The following is a 15000-nucleotide window of genomic DNA, read 5'->3' as shown; positions in this document are numbered from 1 at the left end:
GATTGACCTGTTGGTTGACTTCTCAATTGAGAAAAGACTGGAATGAAACTGGCAATGCTCTCTTCGGTTTTCATCCGGTTGGCAATCCTATCTTCGGTCCTAGCTGAGTTCTGTCTTAGCTTTACGGCAAAGGGATAGGCTTAGCCTATTGAATGGGGAGAGCTAGGCTGCATTCACCATCGAATAACGGGGTAAAAGGCTACTTTCAGATCTCTTTCCCTGTAGTCGTACTATGACTTTCTGAGGGATTGAACTCTAGTCGTACTATTCGATATCATCTAGCAAAGAAGTCAGCTATGGGCAAGACTTGGGGCGGGCCACCAAAGCGGGTTTAGCCGGTTAGAGCTCAAGAGAATCGCTTCACGCCTTGCTTGCAAGAGCTAGACAGCAAAACCATTCCTAGCAACCATTGCTTTCGAAAGAGCAACCATTTCAGGGAACATCTACTTGAGAATTTTCTATAGTGAAAGCCTTTTTTCCAGGCAAAGACCCCACTCATAGGGTGAAGGCAGCCATCACTGGAGAATAGCTCCTAGCCTTATTCTAAGAAGGCGCATGCCATCAAACGAAAGGAAGGGCCCAAACCGTTAGGGAGCATATGTTTCCAATAGCAAGAGTCAGTCCAAGCAGCGGAACACGTTACCCATTTCAACTAGGGAAGTTTCCAAACTCAAATTCGAAATGAGATCTTCCATCTTGATTAGCATGGTAGGTAGGCATGAAAGATGAGGCAAAGAATGTTCCGCATCTCCCCGGCCAGAAGCTTTCAAGACAGGCAAAGGTAAGGGGAAAAACAGTGAAGAATGACTTTGCTAGGAGTTAGGACCTTTCATCCAATACATGTAAGGGGATTTTGATCCCAATAGAATGCTATTTTACCTAGGTAAAACCCACGTTAAGGATACCTCTTTATACCCTTTCTATTATAGGCTTAAAGCATGAGGGTGGACCCTTATTTTAGCTTGCCTATAGCAGGTATTAGAGAAGGATGACCCGCATGTGGGTGAAAAGCCTCTCTAATAGCGGAGAGTGATAGTACGATGGATAGGTCTCATCAGAGGTTCTGGCTGGTATTGCTGCTATAAGTCCGTTCGGGGAGTCCGTGGCATAAAAAAAGAAGGATTTGAGTCTGAGAAAGACTGTTTCCCCATTTTCATACGAATAGTGAGAAATCTCAGAGTTTCTCCAGTTGGGGCATAGAAAGAAGACCTGAACTCGGTGTTTCCTCAATCTGAATAGATCAATCTGGATTATAGGCCAGCAAGCCCGGAACCAGCAAGTGGGAGCCTGCTGGCAAAGAGAATGTTAGTGAGTCTTAGCCATGATCAGACGAATGGTGTCAAAGACGAGAAAGAAGAAAGAGGAAAATGAGACATTCAATCATGATTTAGCGGGGGCAGTTAGACGATGCAAGGTATGCTTCAGAAGGCCTAGTTCAATCTGAGAGGTTTCCCATGCTCTCGCTCCTTAGAAAGATTAGGTGATAGGATACGCCGACCTTTAGTTAGAAAGAGCCGGGTGACCCCCTATCAATCTGCTTTCGCCGCTAGCCTCTCCTTTGCTTTTTTAGGTTTCCCATGCCTTGAAGAGGTTAGAGAGGGATATCAAATCCGGATTGAAAGATAGGCATAGATAGTCTAATCAAGAGGATTAGGCATGAGCATACAAAATCAGTCAAATATGAGAAAGATAGATACGAAATCCGGATCAAAAAGATAGAGATATCAGAAATCCGGTATGGAATGCTAGATCAATCTGAAAGATGAGGCATGAATGCTAGAAGGCAGGGATAGGTATTCAACCAGAAACCTGAACCCTTTAAGTCGTTCCTTCTATGGGTAAGTCAAGTTCAGTTAGAAAGTCCTTCCCTCTCTGCTCATCCTTCCCCGTTCCTAGCTTAGCTCTCACTATTGAAGCTCGTACGCAATGAGCCTCTCACGTTTCACTGAGATTGCTGCTTAGTCCTTCTCAAAAGCCTAATTCGTTCGCCTATGAATAGTCAGCCGATAAAAGTAGAATTCTTTCGCCTATAGGTAGCCAAAATCCCGGAAAAAAGGAACTTGATGATGTTCTTCTCCCCTCGTGGTCTCTATCTATAGATCCTAGACGGCGGAGACCATCTAGCTATTCATTAAGAAATGCCTGAAATGCTTGCTTTAAGCCGCGTACGAAAACCCCACATGCACCTTTCACCCCTCGAAAATACCCTGATAATGAAAGTCAGCGCCCTTCGAATGGACAATGGGGGAAGGTTTGTCTTCCATGGTAGCTAGGTAGCCCCGCATGAAGGTGACTCGCCCCCGATTGTAGGAAGCCCACTCTACAGTCTGACATGCTTTCCGTATCTAAGGTAAGGGGAATAATGCTAATCTATGTGCCAAGGAAGGTAGGCCTTTAAGGGAAGTAATTCATCCGGTAGGTACTACTAACTAGAAGAGATTGAGAAAAAGGGATTTTATCTCCCTAAGGTCGAGTCTCCTTCCTATCCTTTTCAGTCTGTTTTCACTTCCTCCATCTTTGGAATTGAATCAATAGTAGCAGAAGGAGGCAAGTAACTGATTAAGGAAAGGCATGAGTTTCATTTTCCAAGTAAGTTATGAAAAAAAGTTCTTATTAGCTTTCACCCTTTCTCCGCTTCAAAAGGAGCCGAATTTCAAGAACTTAAGACTTTTTAGACGGCCCTAAAGAAAGAAGTACAGGAGCTGAAGTCGATTCGCCAACAGAGAAGGGGGGTCGGACATGAATACGATTTGCGGACATGAAACATAATAAAGGCAGATGCCAAGAAGTGGGCAAGGAACTTCCATAGGGACTTGTAGTCTTTACTTCCTTTGGAGGCTGGGATAATAAGGGCTTCAGTTGTTGAAGAAAATGTCCCGATGAACCTTTATTCGCACTTTATGTCGCTAACCCGTGGCGGACAGAGCTAGCAGGTGACGGTAAAGGTACCTCCACATTTCGAACCTCGGGAGAGAAGGACGTTGATCGAGCTTTTCCATGCCTAGTCCCAGTTTCGGTTAAAGACCCAGAACGGGCTACAGATCTATACTAATGAAGTTTTTATGTGAGAAAGTCAAGCCAGGAAGTCCTTCTCTCATTCTGGTGCTTGTAAGATAAGACCAGTAGATGAATTAGGAAAGAGGGCCTATGCCCGGTTAAAGTGAAAGGCTGTAGTGAGAGCGACGGGGCTTACTTTCTCTTTGGTTCAGCTACTAAATAGATAAGTCATTTCTGCTCGACTATAGCCATCGGGGTGGGGATGAGGCAGAAACACTTGCCGCACGTGATAATGCCACATTAGATAGAACAGTTCCCTATCAATGGAAGCCTTCGATGAAGAAGGTAAGTAAATGCTACTTAAGAAGCACAAGCACCCTTTTTTATTCACTAAGGATGAGATGGTGCAGGAGCGGGTCGATGATGACACTGGGGAAGCCCAGTCAACCAATAGGGGGAAAAAAATTCCATTCACTTGTTTAACTGCTAAGAATAATTTTATCTTTCGACTGGGAACTGCTTACCTTTGGTGCTTTCTATTTTTTTATATAAGGTAGTAATCCCGTAGAGGCAAGGGCGAATCGAGTTAGCATCCCGCCATTCATGCCATGCCTTGTCAGCTAGGCTAGTTAGCTAATTCCTTCCAAGAAAATAGATTATGCGATGATGCGCGTAATAGATCTCTTATTAGGTTATTAAAAAGTCATTTCTAGAGGAATGGGCCATGGAAGACTAAGAGAAGAGAACCTGAAATGAAAGGTCAGATAGTGAAAGATGAACAAGAAGCCACAACTCGAAGGCTAATTCATGCTTTGCCAATGAGTGATGTTATTTTACTTAATATCCCAAGTTAGGAATAAGATCACAGCTTATCCCGCCACAAAGCGATTAAAATCTCTTTTCCATAGGCGCTAACTCTTACTTAAACAGCTTCGCTTCCTTCCCCAGATGCATGAGATGAAGGAAAGCGAGGGCGAAAGGAAGGCTTTGACTAACTCCTTCTAGGGTGTAATTCCAAGCTCTCGTATGGCTATGAGACTCACAATCAGGCGTCGCACCTTAGTAAGCTTTCAGGAAAGTCAGGACTATTTATTGCCGCATCAAGGAAAGATGAAATATTTTCTGTTAATACTCTTTATTCCCACATTTTTTGAATCCAAGAAGGAGTTCGATATCCGTCTAAAAAAAATAGAAGAGAGAAAGTCTAATTCCACATCTATTAGGGGCACTGAGTATATGGTGTAAGTCCTTGCTGTGTTAGCTAGGCCACCTGCCTGAAGCGTTGAAGATAGAAAATTATGGTTGCTTGTTGATTGATTCGGCGTAACGAGTGATAGAGATACCTTACGAGGGTTTAAGGAAAGAAGTTCGTTCAGGATGTTAAACTTTTTTCAATCGGGCTGTGGACCCATAGACATTGAGATTGATGAGACTCGGGAACGAGGTCGTCCCCTGTTCGTTGTTTTTCCTGAGAGAAAGATGGTCTCGAAGCACACTCTGGTTCGCGCCAATCCCTTCACTCCAGTAATCCATACCCGGACGTCCGCGATGGCGTAAGCACGTCGCAAGTCTGCTCACCGGTTATTGCATTAAGCACCGGTAATTCACCAAAAGCAAGAGGCTCCTAAAAATTTTAGAGTCAGATTCACGTGCAGCCTTGATCTTATTATACGATATACCACAAAATTTTCTATTCGATGGACCAGGAGGAACAATCGAAAAAAGCTCGACCAGTACGGTATCTCTTTGAATCCTGAATATGGTGATACCCCCGATTGTACCAATCTACATATGTCTATCCCCGTTACTAGTTATTGTCATTTGGATTCCTTTACTTTATTTGTCCGATGAGAAATGCGAAACGAAAGAAGGATCCTCCTGCTGGGAAATTAGATCCTACTCTTTGTCCACAGAAAATGGAGAGAGGAATTGATGTCTTTTTTGAATCCGGCGTCGGGACTGACGGGGCTCGAACCCGCAACTTCCGCCTTGACAGGGCGGTGCTCTGACCGATTGAACTACAATCCCAGGTTGGAACCTTAACCTCTTACGGTTGTCGAGAGATCTCAATCTACTACATCTACTCTAAAGGCAATGCAAAGAGTTCACGCCGGATCGAAGGCATGCTCTTAGTTAGCTTATGAGCGAAGGGTACGAGAGTTGTTCGAAAGTATTGGAGCGAAGGTTTGAAGACGCTCGACCAACGGGAGAGGAAGGAAGAAAGGCGAGGTTCGACCGTAACGTAATAAGGGAGGGTGCCTCCTTTCAGAGTGTGATTCGTCGTTTCCAATGCGGTTAATTGCTATTAGGCTTTTTAGGAAAGTTCCCCTTTTCTTATGCAGTTAGCTCGACTCCAGGTATAGCTCTGAATGGGCATGTAGCCGTAGGCGGGAACTCTTCTTTTTATCTTATTCTTTGGTCAGGCAAGTCGGCTGGTAATCCCAACCGAATAAGCAATCGAAATCGCTACAAGCAACCTATTTCATACCCTTTTCGTCGTACTTCCTCTTCTCCTTCTCTTCTTTCTCTCCCTGCCGAGCTTGTTGGAGTGCCATTGCCAAGATCTAGTGTAATTCCTTTTCCCCGGGAGCCAGTCGCACTAATGCTAGTATCAATAGGAAGATCTTTATTGCTTAGGAGATTTCTGGTTTTCTCCCCTGTAGTGTCAAAGTATTTGGCATAAAGAGCCCTCAATAACTTGCTTGTCCTGTACGCGGATAGAGGGAGTTTCAACTCGGCCTTCTACTAAGAGTGTTGCACAAATTCCCTTTCTTATCCCTTCTAGTTTAAGCCTTTCCTTCCTATGTAACCAAGTCCTCCTATGAACCTATCCCCGCCTAAAGGATAGGATAGGATAGATTACAACTATAAAGTAAAGGCTGTCTTCGAGCAAGCTCTTAGCTTTCATCGTGAGTGAGAGAGGAATTGAGGCTGATTCAACTCAAGCAGCTTGCACATGATTGTCTTGTGTAGTGTGTGATATCTTTCCTTTGTTAAGTGGAAGTGGGAACTATCTAAGATCTATTATCCATCCCTTTCTTGGGCACAGTCAAAGACCTTGCAACTAAGGGCTTCAACCGATGCCTTCAAGCTCACCTAACTTGGTTCTAGTGTTGTGACTGGCACTCTACCAAATCCATCAATTCTTGGATTGGTTGCTTCTGAGAGAGCTGCTCTTCCGACTGCTCGTATTCATCCCTTCCCCATGAGGGCAATCAGCCCCTTGCTTTCATTTGAATATTGGCCCTCGCGCATCACGGCTAGATTTGAGTCACTCATAGCTAGGGCTTTCTATTTCATCAGGACGGCTTCTCCTCTACTGAGCTCATCGCCCCTTTCTATCAGCTTCCGCTACCTGTCTGATGAGGTTTTACGGAGGCTCCTTTGACCGGTCTGAGGCTTTACCTCACCCTATCTCGCTTACTCGTTGTGGTTTACCACGGAATAAACCTGCTTTTCATCGTAAGATGATGAGGGGTCGCTCCTGGAGTTGCTAGTGAGTCCGAGTGAAAGAGTCAACTGCTTGCCCCTTGCGCTTTACCGGTTTGGAATGAGAGCCTTCATGTCAGCCTTCTCACCCATGGAATCCCTCTTATCTTATAGTTCTCTATCTAGCTGCATTCTAACACCCTCTTTAGGCTCTTCGGTATTCCTTCGTGACTGAGGCGGCAAGTCGCTTTCTTGCCCTATTCTGAATAGAACTGGAGCCGGCTTTGTTTAAGAAGTTAAGCTACAATACAATCTCTCTTTCTGGCGCAAAGAATGCCTACTGACAGCAGCTTCCAATGGCAAAAGAAGTACTCTCCTTTGGTCCTCGGGCTAGTTCATCTATCTATCTATCAACTCAGCAAAGTGGCTGCGGGGATTCGATGTGCCATCTGCGGTTCTTAACCGATTCACTCCAAAGCGGTTCACATGCCACCCGTCTTGGTAGATCCTACCCTTTTCCTTGCTAGTAAATACCGAACTTGACTGTGGTAGGCACAATCGCTTTCAATGAAAATTTTGCTTTCTAAATCCGCCCTCTTCAAGCTGTCGAATATAGATAGGAGATCCACTTCAATTTATCTCCTCTCCCACCTCTCCAGCTTGGGAATAGTTCTTTCTACTGGCTATCTATCTGTACAATGCCAGTTCAAGCTACCTTCTGGATGGAGCAAGAAAAGGTATGCGCAGGCGCAGTAGTTCAAGGCGGACAGGTAAGGGTAGGTAGTAAAGGCTTAGCATAGGCAGGGGATAGGCATTCAAATCACTATCTTAAAATACCGTATATAAGAGAAAGAGTGGCTCGTGCATCTTTTCTTAGACAAGTCTAGTAGGCAAGGGAATTGTTATAGCAAGCATGAGCGGGAATGAGCAATGACTTGAGTTTCGTTCTGGAGTTCGAGCGTTGAAAGTTAGTTCGAGCGGGGGTCTTTTCTTTTTTTTTTAATAGGAAAAATGAATGAAAATAAAAGCGGTGGCCGACAAGGCCCTTTTACCTAAATCCAATCTCTTGGGAAGCGAAGAGGACAGGTTTGAAAGTCGTTCGGTAAGATTCTCCCGAAGGTAGACATTTACCCAAGGCACTGATATTCTGACTCTCTCAATTACACGTGTTTGAGGGAGTTGAACGTCTTATTCTTATGAGTGGCCTATGTGAATATGAGCCAGGAGCAAGGATTCCTGAAAGTGAATTCCAGTGCAAGCCTGATATGAAAGTGGAGTTCAATCGTCGAAAGTGAGATCTCTTTTAGTCCGGTCTTCTTTTCTCTTTTGAGTCAGGTTCTTAAGACAGGACAGGAAATCGGCTTTTCTGAATATCTCTTTTCCCGCCTATGTTGTAGTTCGAGATCGAAACTGGACCTGAGAGAGACTAGACTTCTAGTAACAGTAGGTGCGCCTTCAGTTGAGGAGAGCTGTTCACAAGTAGTGGTTATGAGCTCTTTCTTATTCCGGTTCAGAAGAGGTAATTCCTTCAGTTGCACTAGTGGATTGAATAACCTTTTTTTTAGTGCCAACAAAGTGCATGTGTTGTTGGTTAATGTTAATAAAAAGATGACTTTCGATAGGCTGGAGGACTGAGACTAGAAGTAGGACAAAGGTCTTAAAAGAGAAATGAAAGGCATTTTTATTTGAGAGAGCTATGCTTAGGTCAGTTCCTTCAGTCCACTTTTTAGGTAAGCCAAAAGTTCACTTTAGGTAAGTAAGTAGTCCCGTATGAAATTAATAAAACATTCATATCTGGCACTTGAGGAGGTCAATCTTAAGTTGTTGGAAGCTACTGCTAAGGTACTCCCCCTCATCTATAAAGGATAGGCAATTGAGAGAAAATAGGACGATAGCGATAGACACAGGAACTTAAATAGATTAAAAGATGACTTCCGTAGAGGAGAGGGGAAACCTGCTTAGATAGGGTGATAGCCCGGTTTTGATTGAATATCCTTTCCTGTGCTTGTCTTGTATTGAGGTATACCGCGAAGATATGAGTAAAAGTAGGTAACAGAAGGGGAGGGATTGCTGTTTTTTATTACTGAGGGCAAGCAGCTTTCATTTTATTCAATCTAATGGTAGGGCTTGAAAGAGTAGGCGGTTCGTATCTTTCTATGACCCCCAGAATAAGAAGTAGGAGGATACGCAGAGAAAGAGCTCTTGAAGTCTACCCGGGCGCGCTTCTTCATTCATCCATTTAGGCCCGACTAGGAACACGTGGATCCAGGGAACGAACAGCTTCTTACTAGTAGGGGCGAATCACAGTAAAAGAGTCCAATCTATGAAATAGAGCTTAGTCTGTCCAAACTAGTAGAAGGCTTAGGTTCTTATTTGATCCAATAAAGTCAGAATACCTTTCTATCTAAAAGAAATGGTGCTCGATGAAACGACCCAGATTCCACACTATGCTCTGGTCTGGGGAGAGAGCTGCTCTGCGAAGCTGGGCGTTCCGTGTTCTTATGAAGGAACCATACTAGAAAGAGAATAGAAAGGGCCTTAGCGAGGGAGTGATGGGCAACCTTAGTCTATATATTGCTCGTGAGCCGCCAAGTACCAGTCTCGCAACAGTATTGGTGGCGCAAAACAAAAGGATCGGTCCTTCACTTGCTGATCGTTCGCGAGTAGAACTCGCTCTCTTGCCACGCCTTTCACTCACTCGCTTGAGTCGGACTCAATCACTCGGAGGATCATTCCTTCTTCACTCTCTTGCTATTACCCGCAGGGAGCGCAGCAACCAAGGTGCATATTATCATATAGAAAGAAGCGAAGCGTAGCGATTCGTACTACCGGAAAAGTTTCGCTAACCGGCAGGCAATAGAATCCGCCGATAGGCGCAAGCAAGCGTAGCGAATCACATAGATAAGGCCCTACCTGCCAGCGCGCGGATAGATAGGGCGGGCGAAGCGCGAAGGGGATGGATGTCTGAGCGGTTGAAAGAGTCGGTCTTGAAAACCGAAGTATTGATAGGAATACCGGGGGTTCGAATCCCTCTCCATCCGCGAGGTCATAAGTTCTCTCTTGCGTTATCTATAGATAAGAACGAATCGGATCGACTCGACTGATATGATAGATGGAATGGTAGCTTGTTTTATGATTTAGTTAGGACTCTGTCTCCCTTTCGTGATCTTCCGCCCTCCGGTTGGGGAAGGTCCGGAAAGCCCTCACTCCCCCTTTTTCAAAAAGAAGCCCCGCTCAACAAGGGGCCCTCTCTGATAAGGAAGAAAACGAAAGAATCTCAATTTTACGACAAATCCGGTCCGATGGCTGTTCTCCACTAACCACAAGGATATAGGGACTCTATATTTCATCTTTGGTGCCATTGCTGGAGTGATGGGCACATGCTTCTCAGTACTGATTCGTATGGAATTAGCACGACCCGGCGATCAAATTCTTGGTGGGAATCATCAACTTTATAATGTTTTAATAACGGCTCACGCTTTTTTAATGATATTTTTTATGGTTATGCCGGCGATGATAGGTGGATCTGGTAATTGGTCTGTTCCGATTCTGATAGGTGCGCCTGACATGGCATTTCCACGATTAAATAATATTTCATTCTGGTTGTTGCCACCAAGTCTCTTGCTCCTATTAAGCCCAGCCTTAGTAGAAGTGGGTAGTGGCACCGGGTGGACGGTCTATCCGCCCTTAAGTGGTATTACCAGCCATTCTGGAGGAGCAGTTGATTCAGCAATTTCTAGTCCTCATCTATCTGGTATTTCATCCATTTTAGGTTCTATCAATTTTATAACAACTATCTCCAACATGCGTGGACCTGGAATGACTATGCATAGATCACCCCTATTTGTGTGGTCCGTTCTAGTGACAGCATTCCCACTTTTATTATCACTTCCGGTACTGGCAGGGGCAATTACCATGTTATTAACCGATCGAAACTTTAATACAACCTTTTCTGATCCCGCTGGAGGGGGAGACCCCATATTATACCAGCATCTCTTTCGGTTCTTCGGTCATCCAGAGGTGTATATTCCCATTCTGCCTGGATCCGGTATCATAAGTCATATCGTTTCTACTTTTTCGGGAAAACCGGTCTTCGGGTATCTAGGCATGGTTTATGCCATGATCAGTATAGGTGTTCCTGGATCTCTTGTTTGGGCTCATCATATGTTTACTGTGGGCTTAGACGTTGATACCCGTGCCTACTTCACCGCAGCTACCATGATCATAGCTGTCCCCACTGGAATCAAAATCTTTAGTTGGATCGCTACCATGTGGGGGGGTTCGATACAATACAAAACACCCATGTTATTTGCTGTAGGGTCCATATTTTTGTTCACCATAGGGGGACTCACTGGAATCGTTCCGGCAAATTCTGGGCTAGACATTGCTCTACATGATACTTATTATGTGGTTGCACATTTCCATTATGTACTTTCTATGGGAGCCGTTTTTGCTTTATTTGCAGGATTTCACTATTGGGTAGGTAAAATCTTTGGTCGAACATATCCTGAAACTTTAGGTCAAATCCATTTTTGGATCACTTTTTTCGGGGTTAATCCGACCTTCTTTCCCATGCATTTCTTAGGGCTTTCGGGTATGCCACGTCGCATTCCAGATTATCCAGATGCTTACGCTGGATGGAATGCCCTTAGCAGTTCTGGCTCTTATATATCTGTAGTTGGGATTTGTCGTTTCTTCGTGGTCGTAACAATCACTTCAAGCAGTGGAAACAACAAAAGATGCGCTCCAAGTCCTTGGGCTGTTGAACAGAATCCAACCACACCGGAATGGATGGTACAAAGTCCTCCAGCTTTTCATACTTTTGGAGAACTTCCAGCTATCAAGGAGACGAAAAGCTCTGTGAAGTAAAAGAAAAAAAGGTCGCCGATTGCTACTAAGAACCTAACAGAACTTTTCAAAATTGAAAACGGATCAGTCGACCTGGTCTACGAATCTATTCTAACTATCAACGAATTCTTCAAATTTTAGGCGGGATGGGGATTGTAATTATTTAGACTTCTCGAGGTATAATGACAGACCGGGAGGCTAGATTCGAAGGAATCGGCGGATCAATTTTGTGTTATATATGGTAATCCTTCTGCGAATTAGATCCTAAATTGACTATTTGTGAAAAAAAGAGAAAGGGCGGGTTGTATAATCTCACTCCTCCCCCATTAGTTGAGACTTCAAGGAGGTTTTCCCCGGAATGAAAGAAAAAAAAGAAACTGGTTCACGTAAGAATGGACGTCTTGGTTCACGCAAGAGTGCACGTAGAATACCAAAAGGACTTATTCATGTTCAAGCAAGCTTCAACAATACCATTGTGACTGTTACAGATGTAAGGGGTCGGGTGGTTTATTGGGCCTCCGCCGGTACTTGTGGAAGAGGGGGTACAAGAAGAGGGACACCATTTGCTGCTCAAACTGCAGCGGGAAATGCTGTACAGTAGTGGAGCAAGGTATGCAACGAGCGGAAGTTATGAAAAAGGGTCCAGGTCTCGGAATCCCATCTTCCAAGGTCAGGAGCCACGGAGCCAGAAGACCGTTCGACGATCCTACTTCTGATGTCATCCCCTTCTGTTCCCTCCCTGTTGAATATCCCAACTATTCTATATCCAATTCCGGGATGGATCATGAAAGATTTTGTCTTGAAATGCCGATAAGGAATAGCCAGTTATAGAAGCGGGTGGCAGGGAATGAAAGCACTCCTGTGCTATCAAAGTAGAGATATTAGTTAGAGCTAGGGGCAGGCCATCTATTCCTGCTTGACTTTCTTCAAGATACGAAATGAGCAGCCGTTTTTCGTGACATCATATCACTATTCGGCAAGTCAATCCCGCTTACCGGCTCAATATATCTCTCAATAGATTCGCTTGCCACAACGACCGGACAGGATAGGAGATCGCCCAACCTTCCAATTTATCTTTCTGAAGCAACTATAACGGATGGGCAGCTTCCCTACCCACTGGGGATTTTTTTTCCCCGTTCCAACTTCGGATTCTTGGAAATCATCCCCGGTTCTATGATTTAAGGTTAGGAGTTTCATTCTTAGCAAGATCCCCAGCTATTGAATCTGTTGTCGTCGGCGGGGCTACTTCTTCTTCTTTCGAAATGAGAAGAATAGCGTAGTCAAAGTAGGCCAAGTCGGTAGCCTTTTCTGAAACTCTTGGGAGAAGGGCTGTAGGATTAGAAAAAGGCCTAACTGCTGTTGAAGGAATAGAGGCTGTTTCGGCTCTTGGAGTAAGGGGGGAAGGGCTGAGTGCCGGTGAAATGCTTTTTTAGACTTACCCCGCTCAATGGAAATTTATTTAGGCAAGATCCCACGTCCAAGAGTCTGATTCTGATTCTGCTTTCACTCTTATCAAGGAAGGAGGCCACCAAACCAAAGGGGAGGTCTTTGCTTGCTTTTCCTGTTAGAGATGCTAGTCTTTTTGTAATAACTGCTCTGAAGATGTTTTCAGGAATAAGAGAAGACGGTGCTCTTTCATCAGCTCTTTGGCTATTTGCTTGCGATAAAGAAAGAGTGAATTGATCCGAGCCAAGTAGTTCGGCTAAGCCGGAAAGAAAGAGTTAGATCCTCTTTGAGATGAAATGCGGCAATGTCCTAATCAAACCAGGCGCAAGGTCAATGATTTCGCTCAAGGCTCAAGGCATAAAGGCTCTTATTCCTTCTGCATTGGTCTCGGAGGGCCCTCGCTCTAAAGGGTTGATGGCAGCTATCCTGCTCTGTCAGAGATAATTGGAATGGAATTGGTGTGGTTCGCTAGCTCTTTCTTTTGAGACGAATGAATTCCGAATAAAGGAAGGCGGTCGTGATAGGGAAAGGCCTTTCCTTATTACCAGGAAAGATAAAATGGGCCAAATCGCCTGCTAGAGAAGAAGCTCTTAGGGAATCGATCTAGACTAGATGAGATGCCGGTGCCATTAAACTAGCTGCCAGAACGAGTTCAAGAGATGAGGATCCAGGTAGTGAAGTCACCCTCGGGGGAAGAATCATTCCATTCACTTGTGAAACTGCTAAGAAGAATAGCTTTTCTCTGAATCCACCACTCACTCTCTTTCGGGTAGGTTTAACAAGAAAGTAAAAGCAATCTCCTCAACCTAGAAAGAGAACTCCGGGATCTTCTTTTTCTTCTTAAGAACCCGAAGGCGAACTAATCCGTCTTGGTGCAGCTCCTAGTCCTGATCGATTGGCTACCGGGTGTTCACTCAAACTAAAAAGAAAAAAATGGAATATAGAATCCGGATCCTCATCTCCTTCCCGCTTTAGTTTCACTCTTATCTCGGTTGCTAACCGGTGTGGGAGATGAAGCCAAGTCCTTTCCCTTCAAGGATCTAACTGCCACTCTTTCTAGTTTCATTCAACTGCCACTAACCCATATGCTTAAAACATCTCATTGGAGGTGGGATAGAGCTAATTCTGGGATCGAATGTCTCTCATTGTGGTCTTGATTTTAAGCTAGTACAATCAAGGATTCTGGTATGAATTTGGTAGTCATCTTGATCTCTTCTCTTGTCTGTTTTTTTTTTGAATAGGTCTTCTCCCTTCGATCCGCGAAGTAGGCAAGCAGGAATCTCTCCCCCTTTCTGTTTATGGATAGAAAGAATATCTCCTTAGGAGAGTATTTTATGAGTTGACTGTAACCCGAAGGCTTCTTTCAATCGATCTAGTAGGTAAGAAATAAGATCTTCGTATAGTTAATGAATTAAAGCGAAACCACTAGGTTAGATCTCGTCTGTGATCCCTGGGCTTGTTAATTGAGAGAGAAACCCCTACTATCGATCGTGGCCTTCATTGAGTGCATTTTTTGCTCTTTGACATAGTAAGGCGGGAAGGCATGAGCAAGGCACTTACAAGGCCTTTCACAGCTCAAATCCATGCATTAAGCCGCTAATCCCTTTTATAGCAAAGTCCCAGCAGGCTACCTCATCGGGAAATCTAAATTCTTTCACCGAACCAGGGGGGGCACGATGAATACATTGATTATCTGGGTCCGATCGTCGCTAGAGGCCCGTCGACTATAATACACTGTTCGAAATTTCTTCGTTTCTGCCGAAACAAAACGGGATTGGCTATCTTAACCTTAGCAGTTTTGCGAGCAAACGTAGACGAATGCTTGCAAGACCAGCAAAGCCCTACTTATTAGGAGGGGACTCTTTGGCACCTTAGAGAAATTCCTTTACCTAGGGGATCAAGTGGTAGTTGATCAATGAACTAATATCTTTCGGTATAGGGCGAAGGTAAGGGCTTGGGCATGGCACGAGGGTTGTTAAGCTCACATCCGTTGTAAGACTTTGTAAGAAATGCTGGATTGTGCCCTCCGAGCAGAAGGTGTCCTCAGGGCTTAGTTGGGTTTGTTTGAGTCTAAATCCTGATTACGTCGAGTGGAGAGGCCTTAGTGTTCAACGCACCACGTCCATCCTTATGGAATCCATCTGGACAGCTTACCCTTAAACTTTTGCCAACCCCAGAGAAGAGAACTTCGAGGATACGCGGTAGACATGCTTTTCCCAAGAATCTTCAAACTTTTTGCTTATGTAATGGGGGAGGTACCAGCTGATGTCTTTGAAGACA

The 15000-nt window shown here is 44.5% G+C and overlaps 1 protein-coding gene and 2 non-coding genes across 3 annotated transcripts, besides 2 other annotated features; 2 read left to right on the top strand and 1 right to left on the bottom strand.

The window, feature by feature from the left end:
• Positions 1 to 49: part of a repeat region (second copy of large repeat T) that runs on past the window's edge.
• A 4856-nt stretch (positions 50 to 4905) lies between these two features.
• Positions 4906 to 5028: a dispersed repeat (second copy of repeat X-06).
• trnD-GTC lies at positions 4952 to 5025 on the bottom strand. Its single transcript has one exon. It is a non-coding gene; the product is annotated as a tRNA-Asp (tRNA).
• Positions 5029 to 9380: 4352 nt separating the features above from the next.
• On the top strand, positions 9381 to 9467 carry trnS-TGA. The gene has a single exon. It is a non-coding gene; the product is annotated as a tRNA-Ser (tRNA).
• A 244-nt stretch (positions 9468 to 9711) lies between these two features.
• Positions 9712 to 11295, top strand: cox1 (cytochrome c oxidase subunit 1; the record flags this gene model as incomplete). The annotated part of the gene is made up of 1 exon: positions 9712 to 11295. A coding segment is annotated over one exon (1584 nt), but the record flags the coding sequence as incomplete, so codon positions are not given.
• Between the last annotated feature and the right edge of the window lie 3705 nt (positions 11296 to 15000).

Source organism: Lactuca sativa, mitochondrion (genome assembly GCF_002870075.4).
Source record: "Lactuca sativa cultivar Salinas mitochondrion, complete genome".
Lineage (NCBI taxonomy): Eukaryota > Viridiplantae > Streptophyta > Magnoliopsida > Asterales > Asteraceae > Lactuca > Lactuca sativa.
The sequence above is the reverse complement of the archived record's forward strand: the minus strand, read 5'-3'. Positions and strand labels throughout refer to the sequence as shown.